The following is a 19,522-nucleotide window of genomic DNA, read 5'->3' on the forward strand; positions in this document are numbered from 1 at the left end:
GCAGTCTGGTCTCCAGCGTGCTTTCACAAAGGCAGTCCGATTTGTCATTTTCCAGCGCCTTGCCGTCACAGGGCTCCGGCACCACTCCTTTCTAGTGAGGGAGCCGAGCCCAGATGAAACCTCCAGGGGCCACTTAGCCCTCACAGCTAGGGATGCTTGGGCCTGAGGCCGGGGTGGGTGTTACCAGTTATCCCCAGACCTGAGGGAACCGTGGGGTGAAGTGTGTGCCTTCCCCTTGGATGGGGTGTCCCCTCAGCGAGCCCTGCCAGAGGATGTCTCGGCATGTAGCCCAGGATGGAACCTCACCATTGGGGGTCTCAGTTGTTTGAGGTTCATGGTGGACTGTGCTGTCCTCTGCCTATACTACATATTTCAAAATAATTAAAAAATGAGATGCAAAACTATAAGCGCAGTAAGATTTCCACATGAAAAAAAAATAGGCCTGGAAAACTCTGGAAGGAAATAGAATCTGAACACACAAACTCATATTTCCTCTAAGGGGTAGGGACGAGGGTGATTTTTATTTTCTTGTTTATATTTTTTCCTAGCTTTCAGAGTTTCTTTTTCCTTTGTCATAATCTAGGGGAAAATACCATATAAAGAAAAATAATGTCCCTCCCAACTCCAGTGCAGTGTGCTGTCATCAAACAGGAGATGAGCCCAGGGTGAGGCTAGGGAAGCAGCAGCCTGGCTTGTTGATGGTGCAGGAAGGGGCAGTGTACAGTGGAGAAAAAGGCGAGGAGCAATCACGGTCAGCTGCTGGGAGGAGGCGAGTTCCCAATTCCATTTTCTCCTCACCAAGAGGAGAAGACAGCTTTCTCCGAGCCACACTGTAACAAGCCCAGCCCCCACAGGTCGCCTGTAACTCTAAGAATCCACTTGTGGTGACAAAGGAGGACAAGTCATCAAGCGAATGACTTCACATTCAGTTCTCAGGAAGATGCAGAGATCGTGGCCACAGCCAGGCTGCAGAGATTCAGACTCCCTGGAGCAAGGCAGAAACTCTCGACCAGCCCTTGGCCCTGGACAAGGGTTCTGCTGGCAGGCACCTCCTGACAGTCAGACGGAAGAGACCCCTCTGCCCGTACAGTCTGGTGGCCCCGCATTGGGGAGCCGGGCACAGAGCAGGTGGCCCTGAGGCCTGGGCAGTAGCAGCAGGCGGGCAGCATCTTGACCCCAGCCAGGAGGAGGAAACCTGAATGACCTCCATGACTTGTCTGTCTCACCCCTCTTGACCTACCATCACCCCAGCCTGTTCCAGGGACTCTCTTGAGGGTGTCAGGAATGTGGGAGGAGGGCAACCCCTACCTGTGTGTTCCCAGGCAGGCAGAGCTGAGCAGGGCCACCCAGAGGGTGCTGGGCTCTATCTGCTGTGTCTGTGTCCCCATCCCAGGCCTCCTTCCCTCTGCCACCCGGGCCTTGATCAAAGGGTGTTGTGGTCACACCCAACTCCAGGCCCGGGGATGGTGGGCAGCATGCAGCCTTTTATTTTTTTATTTTTATTTTTTCTCTTTTTTAAAATTTTTATTTGTTTATTTATTTTTAATTGTTTGAAGTATTACAAATAGTAGTACATATGTCTCCTTTTTTTTTTCCCCCATTGCAGCCTGTTTATTTTATCATGACACCGGCACTAGCTAGCTCTGGGCCTGACCTTGGTGTCAGGGGCAGGGAGAAAGGAGATGGCACCACACATGCACACGCACACACACACACACGCACACATGCACGCACACATGCACGCACACACACACCACGGCCTGCTTGGCTGAGCACCTGAACATGTATATCCTTCTACCCGGAGCAAAGAAGAGAAAGTTCTGCACTGATCTGGCCAGACTCCACTGCTGGTGCACCCCACCGTGGATAGCCCTTTGGGAGTGAGAGCTGGAGCCCCAAATACCTGGGAAACGGCAGCAGAGCCTCCCCCGCCACAGGGATTAAACCCGTGGCCTCGGCCAGGCCTGAGGGTGGGGATGGCAGGTATCCCACCGCCTTGCAGCTCTCCTCTCCTTTCGCTCTTGCTTCTTGGGTTCTCGTTGGCCCTCAGTTGTCAGATTGGGCCAGCCCAGGGCTGGAGCAGAGCCTGGGGTCTGGGGGCAAGAGGATGAGTCCCCACCTTCGAGGGGACTGAGGGAAGCCCAGAGAGGCTGGCTCAGTGCTGTGAGGTGCAGGTTTCATGTTCGGAGAGCCAGGTTGGCATTGGTTCCAACGGGGCTGCCAGCAGCCGGCCTCCCCAGCCTTGAGTTTTAGAAGTTGATATGGAGCCGGGCAGCCTCCAGGAAGCCAGGAGACCAGGGCTGCTCCTTCCTGCTGGGCGGCTCCAGCCCCTCCCTCCCTCCCTCCTCTCCCTGCTCCTCCATCCTCCCAGCCTGGGGGAGCTGCTGCCACTGCCCCCCACCCCTTCCAATTCCTCATTGATTTAAAAACACCCTAAGCGGCTCTGCTGAGAGGGGTGATGTGGTGGCTTCGGATGTCTTTAAGATGAGATTTAAAAGAAAGAACTAGACGGCTTGAATCCGGCGGCTTGCACAACGGGCCATGCGTGCCGTGCCCTTTGATGTTTGCTTACTGTTTGCTTAATTTAGCCTGGCCACGTGGCCGTGAGGCCACGCCAGCTGTTTGTGAAAGGTGGCTTTCTAGTCCTTGTTGGAGCTGCCCCTGCTGGTGTGACCGGGTTTAGAGCATGTGTGTGTGTGTGTGTGTGTGTGTGTGTGTGTGTGTGTGTGTGTGAGTGTGTGTGAGACACTGCGTGTGTTTGCCTCTGGGAGCAGCAGAGGAGCCAGAATTGTCTCTTCCCTGCCATGCTCCACAAGGTGTATCCTCTGGGTGGCACCCCCAATCCCTCCGAACACAGCTGAACACAGCAGCGCTCTCTACAGTCATAATGAACAGGGCAACTCACCTGCCCATCCCCCGACCCCATCACAGCATAGGGACCACCTGAATGTCCTACTACTCATCTCCTTGTACACACACACGCACACAGAGACATATACACAGACACACACATACACATGCACATGCAGACACACACACGCACATGTACATACTCAGAGACACAGATACAGATACAGATACAGACACAGACACACAGACACAGACATACACACACACACACAGGCTCACACACACAGTGCCAAAGGCAGTGCACACACATGCAAGCCAGCATGATGCAGAGAGGCCCCTGCTGGGGACTGGGGCACCTGCCGCCCACGGAGCCTGGGACCATCTGCTTCTCCTGCCCCTGTCTGGAGGCCTCCAGGGGGGCCTGTCTTCCCCACAAGGCCCCGCTCGGTTCCCCAGAGGGAAAGCCGGATTCTCACACAGGCCTCTTTTGGGGTCGGCAGCTTTGGAAGGTGCTCAGAGACTGAGATGGTTTGGGCAGAGAGGTCAGGGCTGTTCACCAAAGAGCGAGGAGAGCTTTCCCTTTCAGGCCTCTGGGCATCCCCTCTGCTGGCAAGCCCGGCCCTCCTGCCCTCCTCCCCTCCATCTCTAGCATGTTGACCCAGTGGAGGCCTGGGAGGTGGCCAGTGGGCTGGGATGGGTGCAGAAGGACGTGGTGGGCCAAGGCTGTGTCTGAAGTGCCTCGAGAGTGGAAGGAAGCCTGTTGACACACCCTCATGCATGCAGCCTTAGACATGTCCCTGACACTGACATTGCCCCTTGTGCCTCAGCTCAGCCAAGGGCCCCTGCAGCAATGCCACTCAATGCCATGAGCTCATTCCCTGTCCTACCAGGGTTGGCAGACTGGCTCCGCCCTGGTGTCCTGTTTCTTAGACACTCTAACCATGGCCCAGGATCACCCAGAGGAGCAGGCACCTAAGGTTGGAAAAGCCAGGTGGTCCCTGCTCTGCCCAGGCTGTGTGGCCACCCAGCCCTGGCTCCAGGATCCAGCGCCAGACACGTGCAAGGCTGTGGGCTATTGAGTGCAGAGGTTTCAGGTGGGAGAGGCCTGGCCTGGGCCTCAGAGGCTGCATCCAGTCTTCCCCAGCTCCCAGATCTGCTCTGGGTGGCTGCTCATCAGCAGCAGAGGCTTCCCTGAGCCGGTCTCCTTTGTCTCTTTGGCTTTGAGCGGTGTGTCGGGAAGGACTTGGCACATGTATCCTTTGTGTCTCTCTTCCTGACACTGCAGATGGGCGGGGAGACAGCCGCAAACTGAACCTTGGCTTCTTAAAGTGCATCAGGCTGAGAGTTTGACACCTTGATTCCAGCATCAACCTGCCAGCATCAACCTGCCAGCAACCAGCAGGGTGACCTTGGACAAGTCACATGGCTTCTCTAGGCTGCAGGGTACTTGTGAGGGGTCCTAGGCCAGGGACTGGCTCTTGCCCCAAGGCTGCGGCCATTGAAGTATGTCTTTTGGACAAGACTTGGGGCCTTGGTTTCCCCTGGGGTTAGCCATTTTCCACGGATGATGTGATGGGTATGAAGTGGTGCCATGGGTATGTGTCTTCTGGAAGAAGAAAGATCTATACTGATAAGACCAGGACCTACTATGTCCCTGGCATCTTCAGAAGGACTTTTGTAGTTTTAGTTTATTTAAATCTCAAAGTCCTATGAGGCAGAGGATGCCTCCCCACTTTGCAGGTGAAGAAATGGAGGCTCAAATGTTAAATGAAGTGCCTGAGGCCTGGGTGGCTGCAGGACTGTTCTTGATCCTAAGGCCTGACAGCCCCTCTCAGCCTAGTCTTTGATCCTCGGAGCTGGAAGATGTCATACAGATAGGCCGGGAAACTGAGGCCAGAGAGGGGGAGAGCTGTGACGGGGCCCGCAGTGGCAGGACTGGGCCTGGACCCCAGGGCCCCGCTGTCCCAGTGTCCCCACAGGCACCTCCCCCGGCTGTCGTCTGGCTCCAGGGCCGAGAATGCCCGCTTTGTGCCACACAATCTCTGATGATACGAGGGCCTCCCTGCTCTGAAGGCCCCGATTGTCCCTGTGAGCATGGAGCTGGGCTGCCCACATCCCCGTCCCCACCCCTGCCCGCTATGGGGCCTTTTGTGCTCCGGGATCTCAGCACAACAGCCAGGCTGTTGATCCAGAAGGCCCAGGGTGACTGGGGGAGGGCGGCGTGCCAGCGCTCTTCCCGGCGGGGAATGCCCCAGTTCCAGCCAGGAGGTGGGCCCTTTCCTCGGGGCCAGAGCCCTGCAGCCATGAGGAGGGGCCCACGCGGAACTCGGGAGACCTCATGCCCTGTCCTGGCTGGGCCCCTCACCAGCCTGCTCTGCAAAGTGGGGAGAGTCAGGCCCCCTCTCTGGCCTCAGCTTCCTTATCTGTAACACAAGAGGTTGGATAGTAGAGAAGAGTGGAGAGGTCTGGGGGGGCAAAGAGAAGATTCAGCTCAGGCCTGTCTCTGGACAGTAGAAGGAACACCAGGCTGGGAACCGGGACAGCTGAGTGCCAGCCCCATGGCTGCTTTGGGCTGTGCACCCTCAGCTGGGCCCCCGCTCAGGGCCTGGGTTGTTTGATCTGCAAAGGAAAAGGGGGTGAGTCCCTCCTGCTCAGATATGGCAGAGGGACTCAGGCATCAGATGGCATTAGATGCACAGAGAGGGTGTGTGGGCAGGGAGGTCGTGCGTGTTCAGGGTGGGAGTGAGGGGGTGCTCCGTGCAGGCAGGGGTGGGGGCTTCCCGGGCACTTGGGCACTCTGTTCCAATGGGAACTTCTGGGAAGTCTTGGGTTGGTCTCTGGGGTATGTGTGGTCCTCTTTTGAAATTTTTCTCTTTAAATAGACCATCGACTTTCTGAACGACAACATTCGAAGAGGAATCAAGAACTACTATGATGACCTGGACTTCAAAAACATCATGGACTTTGTTCAGAAGAAGGTGAGCCAGGCTTTTTGAGTCAGAGATGTGCCTCCCATGCGCTTTGCCCTCCTCCCCCCGCCCCCCGCCTCCCCTGCTTGGGACCCTGCTCAAGAAGGTGAGGGTGAGGGGTTATGTGGCTTATCCATTCCCAAGCAGGTGGCTGACCAGCAAGGATGGGGCTGACCTTCTCAACCAGTCCTCTGCCCATGTGCCTTGCTCTACCTATTCCATAGACCCTCCCCCTAAAAAAAAAAAAAAAAGAATAGGGTGTAGCTACAAGGCACCCTGCAGGGTCCCAGGGTGCCCCTCTCCAATGGGCAAAGATCCTCCTTCCTTGAGATGGGAGAGAGCTGAGCTCTAAGCCACCCAGTTCAAAAGTCCCTTCTGCCAGCTCCTTCGGTGGCGGGGGCTCAGTCCCTGCCAAGCCCAGGTCAGCCCCAGTGGGAACAGAGCCCTTCCCTGATTCCATCCCCGGCATCGGGAGCAGAACAGGGCATCTCCTGTTCCTCCAGGACCCTTCTTTGACTGCGATGATGTCATTTTGAGCTGCTGTCCCTCTCCCCCAAGGTCGGCCCAAGCCTGTGAGCACAATAGCAGTTGCAGGGCCGGCCACTGTCCTGCTTGGCTTAGACACACCCACCTCACTTAGTCCCGATCCTTAGGCTCCTCATCTGCCTTGGGGGGATACTGATGGTCCCCCTTTTGGCGTCATTGTGGGGTTGCCTTGACTTGATTGAGAAGTACTTAGAGCAGTGCCAGCATGTGGCAAGACCTCAGGCAGCAAGCGTCAGCGTCCTCATGTTCTCCCAGGTGAGGGCAGGCAGAGCTGGAGGACTGTGAGCCCGCTCAGCCCTGACGGCACTTCCTGGGACATGACCTTGGGGGCTTCCGCTGGCCTGATCCCGGTGATAGCCCTCAGTGGGACCAGCATTTCACTGCACCCAGGGCCCCCGCCATGGCCACTCCCTTGGCTCAGGGCTTTCCTGTGGCCACAACAGGTGCAGCCTCTGGGAGGCCCTTCTCGGCCAGGAATGTGCCTGCCAGCTCTGGCTGTTGGGTGGAGGAGCGTGGTGTTTTTATTGGCCCCAGCCTTTAGCTAGTTGGGGATTTTATTTCTCCCAGGGTGGGTTGGGGGTGTGACTCATGCTCATGGGCACCACTTGGTGTCTGGCCCTTTGCTGGGTGCATCATGCAGGGCCTCTCTCTGTAATCCTCAGCTCAGTTGTGCACAGCTGGGATTTCTCATCCTGCTTTACAGAGGAGGATCTGAGGCTCAGAGAGGCTGATCACCTTGCCTGAAGTCACACAGCTAGGCATGGTGGTGTGAAGATGTGAACTCGGGGCTGTCTGATTACAAAGCAAATGCCCTTTGCACTGTACCACAGAGAGGCACTTTCAGGTCCTAACACCTAGTAGCCTAACCGGCCCTGTGGAGATGGTGAAAGGTTATGGGGTTTATGTTTCTACCAGGACCTCCAACCATATCACTCCCCTGGTTAAACCCTCCAGTGACTGCCCATCACTCAGAAAGAATACGATCCCAGCTCCTACTGTTCTGCCTCACAAGGCTTTGTAAGTCTGGCCTGTGCTGCCTCCTCCTCCTCCCCCCTCCCCCTCTCCTCCCTGTGCCCTGCACGCTGGCCTCCGCCTGCTGCTGAAATACAACCGGCTCGTTGCTGTGCAGGGTCTTTGCACGTGTTCACTTTTTCCTGTTGTTCATGTTTCAGATTAAATGTCATCTCAGAGGCCTTTCCTGACCTCCTAACCTGACGCTGCCCCTCCCCCTCCTTTCCTGTGTGTTCACATTCCTGGTGCACAGCACTGTGACACTGACCTTTTCATGCGGTGCTTACACTCGGACTCCCTCCACTGGAATGTGTCCCACGCGGTGGGCAGGGGCCGCGTGGCTTTGCTCACCCTGTCCCTCCGGTGCCCAGAACAGTGCCTAGACACACGGCACCCCAGCAGAGTAACTCCTCTCGCAGGCATTGGCACCACTCCAGGGGGAGATGCAGGGAGGAGCTCATCTCAGGGGAGAATGGAGCCAGCCTTCTCATGGCTCAGTGCTGAGCCCAGGGCAGGATGGAGGGGGCGTGCCTCTCTGGTAAGGGCAGGCAGGCAGCCCTGGGGCCAGTGAGGTGCAGGGGCCACTGGGGTGTGGTGGCTTCCATAGAATCCTAGTCTCTGGGACCTTGAAGGCCAACTTCTCTGGTCTGACACCTGCACTGGGACATGAAGATGGAATCCACTTGTCAAGGAAGGACTTGGCCTTCCCGTGCTTAGTCACCACCCTTCTATCCCACCACGAGGCTTCTCAGCCTAGGCTTGCGTGCCTCTCCAGTGACAGGGTGCTCACTACCTCCTGGGCAGCCCTGCTGCCTGGGGAGTGCTTCGACCTGACAGCCTCTGGCTCAGGTGCTCCCTGTCGCTCCTGGGATCAGGGTGAGCCACATCATAAATGGCCTCGTCCCCTGCCAGGGCGCCCTCCTGCGGTCTGCCCGTGGCCTCAGTGGTCACAGCAGCTCCCCGCTTGCTTCCTCTCTCAGTTCAAGTGCTGTGGTGGCGAAGACTACCGAGATTGGAGCAAAAACCAGTACCATGACTGCAACGCCCCGGGACCCCTGGCCTGCGGGGTGCCCTACACCTGCTGCTTCAGAAACACGGTACTCCCTGCTCCCAGGCCACCCAGCTGGTCGGGCATCTTCATCATCTTTCAGGTCAGGGGTGGGTGGGTGGGATAGGCCGCAGATGGTGGTCGTTGTTCAGGCTTCCTGGGCCTCAAGGGCTCCTGCGGGGGTGAAGCTGGGGCGGGGGGGCCTTCCTTCGCTAGGAGTCATGAGTGTAGTCCGCATCCATTGCGCCTCACCTGTGCAGGCCTCTCTAGGTGCTTTAGTTGTATTAACCCACTTAGTCCTGTCAGCTACCCTGTGAGGTAGGTGCTATTATATCATCCACTGAACAGGAAAGGAAACTGAGGCAGCAGAAGGTTGGGAGGGCTGGGACGGCATGCAGGCAGCCATCAGCAGAGCTGTGCTCTGGACTGCTGGACGAGCCAGGCCGGGAGCAGGAGAGGACTCCGGCCAGGGAAGCTTGGCAGGGGCCGGTTCTGCCTCCTCAGCTGGAGGGCCAGAGCAGGGCCTGCCTTGGGCGTCTCCAGGGCTTTTGAGGGCCTGGTGATCACCAGTAACAAGGCCTGGAAGAGGGGCTGGTGATGTAAATGCCAGCAGGGGCCTGTCAACCCTCTCTCCCACTTAGCTACTTGGGAGGCGGTCCTGTGTAGTCACCGCTTACGAAGGGGAGAGGCTCCGTCCATCTTCTGTGTTGACTAATGTGTCCAAAAACTGCCTGGTTTCTGGGCTGGAATGAGGCAGAGAGCTTCGCAATTACTCATGTCCAGATGGTCATGGAAAATTTCTCTTCAGACGACTCCATCATTCTGTGCCCACTGGCGGATTCTGTAAACTGAACAGCTGGTGGCGTGGGTGCAGCCTCGCCCAGGAGTCAGGGAGCCAGTGACAAGTGCACAAGCCCTAAAAAAGGCTGGGCCAGGAGGGAAGGTGTGTTGGAAATTTTAGCTGCCATTTTAGGGGAGCTCTCTGGGCAGGGGCTGCTGGGAAGGAGCCCAGTGTTTTCGGGGGGGGGGGCGGGCTATGGGAGGTGATCCTGAACTTTGTCACCCAGGGCAGTGGCACCTGAATATCCACGTCGAAATGTGGAAGCCCAATTTTCACTCATTCATTCAACAAGTATTTATTGAGGACCAACTATTTGCCAGATGTGGTTCTAGGTTCTGGGGGTTAGTTCTCTGTGTGTTCTTAGGCAAACACACGGGGAACTCTCTGCCTGCATGGAGCTGGTGTCCTCGTGGGGAAAACTGACAAAACAAATAATAAAGGAGGATGTTAGAAGGTGATAAATGCTACGGATAAAAAATAAAGCAGGGACACGGAGGGTTGCCATTTTAGATCCTGAGAAGGTGGTTTCTCCATAAAACCCTGAAGGAAGTGAGGGAGTAAGCCATGCATGTCTGGGGGACGGGCATTCCTGGCAGAGAGACCAGCAAGTGCAAAGGCCCTGGGGTTGGGATGACCCTAGTCAGCACAGAGATAGTTTGACTGCAGCAGAGTGAGGGCTGGGGGCGGTGAGGATAGTAGCAGATGAAGCCAGAGAAGTGATGGGTGCCCTGAAAGCTACCGTCAGAACTTCGATGTTCCCCGGAGTGACAGGAAGTGACAGGCTTCAGTGACTGAGTGGCAGCGATGACTTGGGCTTTACCAGGATCACCCTGGCTGCTGTGGGGACAGACGTGGGTGCAGGGAGTCTGGTTAAGGGCTAGTGCAGCAGTCTAGGCGTCACAGGTCAGGCTGTCGGGGCAGCAGGGTCTGCGATTCAGGTTAGTGAGCAGGAGGCTCAGTAGAAGGAGCTCTCAGGGTCAACACTGTAAGGGAGCTGACAGAAGCAAAGCTGGGCAGAGGGGGAAGCTGAGCAACAATGCAGACCCAGTAGAAACCTCAGTTGAATCCATGTGGATTCCCCGAGTTATCTGCACTGGGACACGGAGGCCAAGGCTTCATACCCACCGTGACCAGGCATGGCAGTGGTCCACTGTCCCACCTGGGAGGGACTGCTGGCTCTGTGCAGCAGAGAAACAGAACGAGTAGGATGTATGCCTGTGTGTGTGTGTGTGTGTGTGTGTGTGTGTGTGTGTGTGTGTGTAGCATGATTTATCTAGGGAATTGGCTCACAGAATTATGGAGGCAAGGGAGTCCTGAGAACTGCAGGGTGAGTTGAGAGACTCAGGAGAGCTGAAGCTTCATTCCAGGCTGAGTCTCAGGGCCTGAGATCCAGGAGTGCTGCCGGCGTGGGCCCTCTCTGAAGGCTGGCAGGCTGGAGACCCAGGGCGAGCTGGTGTTTCAGTTCAGATCTGAAGACAGTCTGGCTGGAAGCATTCTCTATAAATGGGGGCGGGGGTGCGGGGTGGGCGGGAGGAGGGCAGCCTTTTTTAAATGATTTTTAAATTGATTTTTAGAGAGAGAGGAAGGGAGAGGGAGAGAGCAAGGGAAACATCGATTGGCTGCCTCCTGCACTTCCCCTATCAGGAACTGAGCCTGAAACCCTAGCATGTGCCCTGACCGAGAATTGAACAGGCAACCTTTTGGTTCACTGGACGATGCTCAACCAACTGAGCCATGCCGGCCAGGGCAAGGTAGTCTTTTTGTCCAAATCAGGCCTTTCACTGATTGGACAAGGCCTGCCCATATTAGGGAGGGCAATCCACTCTCCTTGGTCTACTGATTTAACTGTTAATCTCATTGGAAAAATACCCGTACAGAAACACCCAGAATAATGTTTGGCTAACTATCTGGGCACCGTCAAGCTCGGTCAAGTCGACACATAAAATTAACCACACGTGACAGTCACCGCGTGGGGGGTTGTGGGGGGGGGGGGCGGGGGGCTGACAGCTAAGAGCTGCTGCCAGCAGCACTCCCCTCCCAGCAGCAGCTGCGGGGTGCTGGGCAGCTCCTCACAGCATCCACCACACCAGGCAGGAGGAGGCAAAGGCTTAGGGCCAGGTGGCGGTCGTGGAGGAGGCAAACCGTGTTTTGCAAGGAAGCCAGCAGGATTTGCTGACAGATCGGGTGTGGGAGGTTGGTGAGAGGAAACTGAGGAGAACTCCCAGAGTTTGGTTTGAGCTACAAAAAAGGTGGGGCTGCCACTGCTTGAGGGGGAGGACTATAGGGACAAATTTGGGGACGTCAGGAGCTCAGCATGGACACGTGGGGTTTGAGAGCCAGTGTGACATGCCAGCAGGACGGTCAGAGCGGTAGTTAGAGATGAACCTGGAGTTGGGGGAAGAGGCCAGGCTGGGAGTATACACACAGATGCCGTCTGCAGAGAAAGGGAATCGAAAGCTGGCCTCCGAATGGGGACGCTGGGTGGGGAGGTGCCCGCCACCTGGCCGCGTTATCTCAGTTCCCGGAGCACAAAACTGCTGTGTGCTTCCTGTGTCTCCCGCACGTGGATGATTTTCTCTAAATTTGAAAGAGGGTGTTTCCTTCCTTGATGGAATCGGTTCCATTTGTGTGTGAATCTACTTGTTTTATATGATCACATTTCAGCCAAGGTTCTGAAATACATAGAATAAAAACCTAAACTTTAAAAAAATCAGAACCATGGGAAATATATTCTGAAGTAGGAGGGCCGGGTGATGGAGAAAATGTGAAATACTGACCTATCAGCCTAGGGGCTTACGGCGTCCCTGAAAATGAGCCTCGTGTCTGGTGGCTTGGAGCTCCCTGTCAGCTGAAGGAAGGGAGGTGTGGCCTGCTGCCCTGGCAATGTTCAGCAGAGGCAAGCAGGCCCGTCCTTCAGGGAAAGTCACTGTTCCCCTCGCGCTCAGCTCGAAAAGTAACGTCCTAACGGGCTTCCTAGATCAGTGGTTCTCAACCTTCCTAATGCCGCGACCCTTTAATACAGTTCCTCATGTTGTCGTGACCCCAACCATAAAATTATTTTCGTTGCTACTTCATAACTGTAATTTTGCTACTGTTAATGAATCGTAATGTATTCTGTGTTTTCCGATGGTCTTAGGCTCTACAGCAGCGGTTAGGACCATCGGAAAACACAGATATTTACATTACGATTCATTAACAGTAGCAAAATTACAGTTATGAAGTAGCAACGAAAATAATTTATTGTTGGGGGTCACCACAACATGAGGAACTGTATTAAAGGGTCGCGGCATTAGGAAGGTTGAGAACCACTGTCCTAGAGGATTTGGGCAGGACTAGTCCCTCCCCCGGGGAGATAATTCTTCCTGCCTGAGCCTTGGCACCTGGCCCGCAGCATCAGCTCTCCCTGGGCCTCAGCTGCTAACCTGGGCTGGAACTTCGCCTCAGCTCTCCGGCGGGGGTTTGGAGCCACAGAGCTTCACATCAGTTTGTAAAATCGATTCTGTGGTCAAACCCAGGCAGGCTTGACCCATAGATGCCTCTTATGCCCCTCCTTGGAGGGAAGCTCTCCTGGAAGGGAAGGCGAGTCCCCCCTCCCCCCAGGGCGGAGGGAGGGTTCTGGGTTCCTGTGCGAGGGATGCCTCTGCCCGCTGCCTGTCTGCTCCCAGGGCAGGGGCTGTGGTCCTACCTCCAGGGCTGGAACCACAGTGAAGCGTGAAGTCACTCTTGTTACATACCATGCAGTTTGCCTAGTTATTATGTTCACGTCTCCCTTTTCCGAATAGAAGTTCCATGAAGGAAGGACTTCCTTTTGTTCTTCTTTATTCCAAATACCTAGGACAGTTACGGGCACTCGTAGGTGTGCAGTCCGTATTTGCCTGAGTGAACGAACAAACAGGGTGGGAAGCGTCCACTCTCACTGAGCCCTCAGGTCCCTGCTCCTGGCCTGACCCTCCCCATGGGGGTCATGTTCATGGCCTGGAGGGGCCAGAATGCTCTGTGGATGTGGGCGATGCTGGGGCCCGGGGCACCTGGCGGACCGTTGAGACTGAGGATATTTTGCTCACACACCAGGCCCTGACAGGCAGACTGACCTGGGTGATGTCTGAGTTCCACCCACTCTATAGGAAGGAGAGTCACGCCCTTCCTGGCCCTTCCGGAAGCTGGGGTTATAAACAAAGTCCCTCCAGCTGGCATTCCTGGGCGCTGCTGTGCCTGGCACGGGGACAAGCACGATGTTCAAAACGGCCTCGTGAGGTGGGTTCACTGATCACCATTGCTTATGGAAAGGACCAAGGAGCCTATCATTCATTCATTCAGCAAACACGTATCGAGTGCCTCCATGTGCCAGCCCCTCCACAGCACACCGGAGGCTGGTCACCGAGCTCATAGTGACCATGGGATCTGGACCAGGCACTGTGATGCCAGAGGCCACGCTGCTGCTCTCCTGCATCGCTGCTGGTACCCTGCCCCACAGCAGCTTTCACTCAGATGTCTGGAGGGGTGGGACCGGGGCATCTAGCTTTCTCTCACCTCACAGGAGGAGACGGCGCAGGCCCACAGGCATGATGGGAAGGGCTGCACCAGCCCTGTGACTCACGCCTGCTGGGAAGGACTTTGATGGGGTCCAGGGTTGAACACAGCTTTCCCTGCACCTAGATTGTCAGCATCTGGGAGTTCCTGAGAAGGACTCTCTTCCCAATAAGGAACTGGAGGGCACTTCCACTGTGGGGGTGGCAGTCTGCCGGGGCGGGCCCGTGGGTCAGAGGTCCCAGCCTTGCCCTCAGATAACCCAGCATTGGCCAGGGTCTTGGCTGTGGTCTGGGGTTTTCCTTCAGGAGCTGGCAGAGCAGGCCAAGCCCAGCCCGACCCCTGAGAAGGGCATCTGCGTGCCAGCAGAGCTGTGCCCCGCAAGGCCGCAGTGGGGGAGCCTGGGCTGCCGCTGATGGAGGAGTGGCTCCCACCCAAGTGCCGCGAACTAGCCTTCCCACCATCCCTCGTGGGCATTTCTTAGCGGGGGCGGGGAGGGGGTTGTGAAGACGCAAACTCCAGCCAGACTGCCTGGGTGGGATCTCAGCTGCAACCATACCAGGCAGTGCGACTCCGCCTCGGCTCTCCCCCATAAAACAGGAGGATGCGCGTCGGACAGTGCGCACCACCCAAGTGTTAGCTCACATACCTTTCTGTTTCAGACACAAGTCGTCAACACCATGTGTGGCTACAGGACCATTGACAAGGAGGTAATGTCTTTGAAGTCTCCGGGAAGGTTGCTCTTCCTGTCCTCTCCCCAGGGTGCCTGCAGGGGCTCCTCGGGGTGGGCTCCTGGCTGCTGAGATGTCCCAACATCTCTGGCTGTGAACAGGAGCCAGGGACTGGCAGGGGTTTCTACCCCTCCCCAGACACAGAGGGGCTCAGGGCGCCACGGGCTCCTAGTCTGGGAGAGGTCGCCGGCCAGGGTTTGCCTGGACCTGCTATGGACTTGTCGGTGAGGCACCCTCGTGTGCCCGGCGTGCTCAGCACCAGCCTGCCTCTGCCCTCGGAGCACCCGTTTGCAGATGGCTCCCACTGGTTCTCTCAGCCTGGGACCCTGGATCAGGGATCCCTCCTGGGTCAGCTTCCTGAGCTGCTCCCCTGCTGGGAGAGAGGCTGGGCATGCTGAGAAGGAGCTGACCGGATGCCCCAGATGCCTCTGAGCAGTGGTTCTCGCAGTGCGATCCCAGGCCAGCAGCAGCAGCAGCACTGGGAGCTCATCAGAAACACATTCCGGGGTGGGGCCCAGAAGGTGGTTTTGATCCACACGTAAGCTGGAGAGCCATAGGCTGGCAGTCGCTCTCCAGCCATCAGACCCATGGCTGGTGTTTATACTAAACTCTTGGTAATGCCCTCGATATCATCCTGAGATGAAACCACCAGTAATATAACCTGTAACCTACCTACACGCCTAATTTCAAAATAAGTGACACTGATCTGAGATGGAAGGAGAAATGAAATAAAACAACTTATAACCATGCAGCACATTTCAACAAAGGGTGCATGTGCCAGGTCGATACCGCCGAAGACACGATGCGGTCGGGTGTTGGCACGCAGGCGCGGCGGCTGCCATGTTGGAAACTTGCATTATTTTTGCAGTTAACATGGTTTTTTAAAATGGTGAACACTTCTCAAGAAAGTTCTGCACAAAATAAATTATAACGCCCCTTAATTTACATAGTAGTGCTTCTGCAAAACTCAGGGTATGTGCCTGGAGGTAGGTTTTTGGTTCAGGTAACTATGAGTGGGTTTTCACCCCCATGAGTGCCTGGGGGACATTGGGAGCAGGCAGGCAGGGAAGTGGGTGAAGTAGGATTGCCCTGAGCTCTGAAGCCCCTCGGTCCCCAACCCCATTCGCTGTGACCGCCAGCAGTGCCACCTCAGCGTTCCCGTGCTCTCGAGGGAACACAGCTGCCCGCTGAGACCCAGTGATCTGGAACCACTTCTCCATGCACATGTGCAACAGCTTCAGGGAGGCTGAGGGACCTGGCCAGACCTCGAATGGGTGGTCCTTGGGACCGGGGTGCTGCCCGGGGAGGCGCTCAGCCGGGCTCCTTTCCGTGCAGCGCCTCAGCGTGCAGGACGTCATCTACGTGCGGGGCTGCACCAACGCCGTGCTCATCTGGTTCATGGACAACTACACCATCATGGCGGGCCTCCTGCTGGGCATCCTGCTCCCCCAGGTGGGCTGCACCCCACTCCACTCAGGGCGGGAGCGGGCGGGAGGGTGGTGGGCGGGCTGTGGGCTCAGATAAAGGGTGGCAGGTGAATGCAGGGTGCAGAGGAGGTACAAAGGGGCCGGGTGAAGAAGGCTCTTGTACCAGCAAGCGGGGCTCACCCTGGCAGGGCTGCGGGCTGGAAGGACAGGGCGCGTGGCAGTAGCATTGCTTATAAAGCTCTTCCGAGTGCTTTCCAGGCACTGCCTCCTGTTCTGCGGGGTAGGTCCTATTATCATACCCATTTTACAGAGGAGGGAATCGAGGCTCGGCAGGGTTAAGTGACTTGCCCAAGGCCCTCCAGATTGTGAGTGGCATAGCTGGGTGGGGACAAGAATCCCAGAATGGAGGAACCTCTGCTGATGGGCCCAGGGAGGTCTCTGGGGTTACCTGGAAGGGCAGAGAAGGGCCCAGGGTGGCGCTGCTTGACAGTGGGGGTGCTGGGGAGAAGGCTGTGCTCTGCGGTTTCCAGGTCACCGGTGCCACGAGTGCTCCTGCTTGGCTGCCTGGGTTTCTGGGAACGGGGCTGCCAGAGAGGGCTGCCGGATCCCCAGCAGGCTCTCACCGGCCTGCCCTTCTTCTCAGTTCCTGGGGGTGCTGCTGACGTTCCTGTACATCACGCGGGTGGAAGACATCATCACGGAGTACTCGGTCACCGACGGGCTGCTGGGGCCCGGCGCCAAGCCCCGCATGGACGCGGCGGGCGCGGGATGCTGCATGTGCTACCCCAGTTAGGCCGGCCTGGGCCAGGGCGTCAGCAGGACGGTGCCAGCACAGCCCCGCCTCGTGGGCGCCGGACAGACAGTGGTCCTCTCCCCAGTCGGCACTGAACAAAGCCTGGCTGTTTGCTCTGGTGGCCGGCTCGGGCCTCCCGTGGCCACTGCCTCCCTGGAGGACGGAACCTGAGGCCTCCCCAGCTCCTGTCTGTGTCTGCTCACTGCGGGGCGTGGGGAACAGGGTGGCCCTTCCCCAGACTGGGCCGCGGGGAGGGAAGCTCCGCGCTCAGCTCAGGGCCGAGTCACTTCTGGCAGTGCCTTGGCCTCGGATGTTTATGCCCCGCTGGGGGCGGTTTTCCGTGATTTGTAGATGGGAGAGAGGAGAGCAGGTGTGCGCCGTGGTGCAGGAGTGGAGGTGCACACCCCAGGTCCCCGTCCCTCGGCCATGCCCCAGGGCCAGGTGGGCCTGTTTCTCAGCCTCCAGGTGCCTTGAGCCCTCCCCAAGGGCTGCTGCTTTGCTTGGTCCCGTTTTTTACACGATTTGGTAACACTCATTTTGTACACAGTTAACAGGAGTTTCTGACTAATCAAAGCTGGGTGTTTCCCACACACTCCACTCTTTTCCTCCAAGCCAGTTTATTAATCAAACAATAAAGACTTGATTTTTTTGTGTGTCTTTCATTTGTGCCGTTGGGTGGGGAGGGGGGGAGGGAGGCCTGAACGTGGACCTGGCAGCCCCTTGTTGGTGCAGGATTGAAGGGGTCCACCCGGGGGCCCAGATTGGGACAGTTGGGACACCGAGGCCTGGGAGACTCCGCAGCTGGTCCGAGGCTGCCCGCTCCGGGTCGGGAATGGCCTCGCCCGTTCTTCATTCTCCGGTGTTGCCACTTAAGGAAATGGCTTTTCCCAGCGGTGCCTGTGGGCTGGGCCTTTCCTGCTGGGAATTAACTGGTGGGAAACCTCAGGGGAGGAGGCGGAGTTGACTGCCTCCTTTGCAGACTGGGAAACTGAGGCCAAGCCACCTGTGGCATGAGGCTTCTCCTCTGGGAAGGGGGCGGAAGGGAACTAGGAAAGCCTTGGGTCTGGGAAGGAGCAGTGCCCACAAGCCCACGGTGGCTTCAGAACCAGAGTGACTGTCCCTCCTTCAGGAAGCAGTGCAGTTGTTCCCAGGGACTGGGGTGGGGCCAAAGGCCGCGGAATGCCCAGCACAGCCTGGTGCTGACTGCCCCCTGCTGGAGACAGCAGGCCCTACATGGATCCATCCACCCATGCCTTCCTGCTGCCCACAACTTGGATTCTAGATTTTCTATGAGGTTCTTATGACCCAGGGCAATAGAATAAAACAGAGCCCCAAACCTGATGTACTTAGTCTAGGGGTGTTAAGGGACACACCCATCACACCCAGGAGTAAGCGGTTGGATGCTTGGTCGGCTACGTGTACAAGCCTAGCTTATCACGTGTAGGGAAGGGCAGGAGAGGGATTTTCAAAAGGACAGAACGCAACAATAGCAAACACCAGCGAGCATACTTGTGCCCAGACTTGTACATGTCTAAAAATCTTACAGATACTAATTCCTTCAATGTTCACAGCTGTATGTGGTAATTCTTGTCACCTTCATTTTATTGGTGGAGAAACTGAGGCACAGAGTAGGTGAGTAACTGGCCCAGGGTGCACGGCTGGTAGCTGACAGCCATGACACGACCCAGCAGACTCTCAGGGCACTCGGCCCCTCTGCTGCGCGGCCTGTTGCCTCGTGTGGACACACGGTAGGAGGTGTGCAAAACCAGGGACAGCGCAGCCACTGCCGCAGCCTCCACCTGGTCCCCATCTTGACCTCTGGACACTAGGCCGGGCCAAACTGTGCCTGGCCGGGGGCCTCCTGGCTCTGGGCTCTGGCTGTTCTCTGAGGATGCGCTCCCTGCTTGGAGCGGCCTTTGGGGCAGCAAGGTGCAGAGACACTGAGGTCTGGGACTGCACTGAGTGTACTTGTCCAAAGCCACTGTACCCTGGAACCTGGGAGACTCTGGTCACCTTGTCCTCCTCGTTCCAGCGCCACACACAGGTACGCCTCTCCTCTCTCTGCTGCTCACGGGGACCAGGGACCATGGGTGGTGTCCACAGGTGACTGCGCTCAGTGGACACTTTTATTTCTGTCCAGTCCTCAGCCACTCACCTCTCCAGAAACCTAAGCGGAGCACATGGCGAGGACTTCTTAGTCCTGTGGTTGGGATGCCTCTCCTTTTGTGCTGCAAAGCCAATGACATCATCTTGGCCCGTTGCCTCACAGGCATGGAAGAATGACCCTCAGAACGAGTCCTTTTCCCACACCATGGCACACAGAGAGTGACGGTATAGTGCAGGCCTCAATGTTTGTGAAACGGGATTTGTGGGCTTTGATTTTGGACATGCTTGCTATCTATATATATAAAAAGACAGCGACCGTAACGTTGGAATGACTGGTCACTATGATGCCCACTGTGGCCAGCAAACCACCGATCAGGGGGGTGGGGCCGGCCGGCCAACTCCCTGCGGCCCCTCTCCCCTGGCAGGCTGGCCCCTGATTGGACTCTCCCACCTCATCAAAGGTGGGCCGACCAGCCAAATGCTCCCCCTCTTTACCCCGCCAGCCCTGTCCCCTATTGGCCCACCCTACCATGATAGGCCCACAGCCCCTCCCCCTGGCTGGTCCCGCCCCTGATCACCCCCCCCCAACCCCATAGGGGGTGGGGCCGGCCAGCCAACCTCCTGAAGCCCCTCCCCCCACCCGGCCCCACCCCAGATCTGCCCCCCACCCTGA

The 19,522-nt window shown here is 57.0% G+C and overlaps 1 protein-coding gene across 2 annotated transcripts in view; it reads left to right on the forward strand.

Annotated features, from left to right (window-relative positions):
• Positions 1-17,392, forward strand: part of TSPAN15 (tetraspanin 15) — a 49,661-nt gene extending 32,269 nt beyond the window's left edge. Inside the window, exons 4-8 of one of the 2 annotated variants that reach the window (XM_080687796.1) lie at positions 5,733-5,828; positions 8,357-8,527; positions 14,455-14,502; positions 15,859-15,975; positions 16,594-17,392. In XM_080687796.1, the coding sequence (XP_080543922.1) occupies positions 5,733-5,828; positions 8,357-8,527; positions 14,455-14,502; positions 15,859-15,975; positions 16,594-16,743 (582 nt within the window). In that variant the 3' untranslated portion in view covers positions 16,744-17,392. The remainder of the gene's footprint in view (positions 1-5,732; positions 5,829-8,356; positions 8,528-14,454; positions 14,503-15,858; positions 15,976-16,593) is intronic. The other variant, XM_080687797.1, reaches the window with a different exon arrangement.
• Positions 17,393-19,522: the final 2,130 nt, after the last annotated feature.

Source organism: Plecotus auritus (genome assembly GCF_963455305.1).
Source record: "Plecotus auritus genome assembly, chromosome: 9".
NCBI classification, from domain to species: Eukaryota; Metazoa; Chordata; class Mammalia; order Chiroptera; family Vespertilionidae; genus Plecotus; species Plecotus auritus.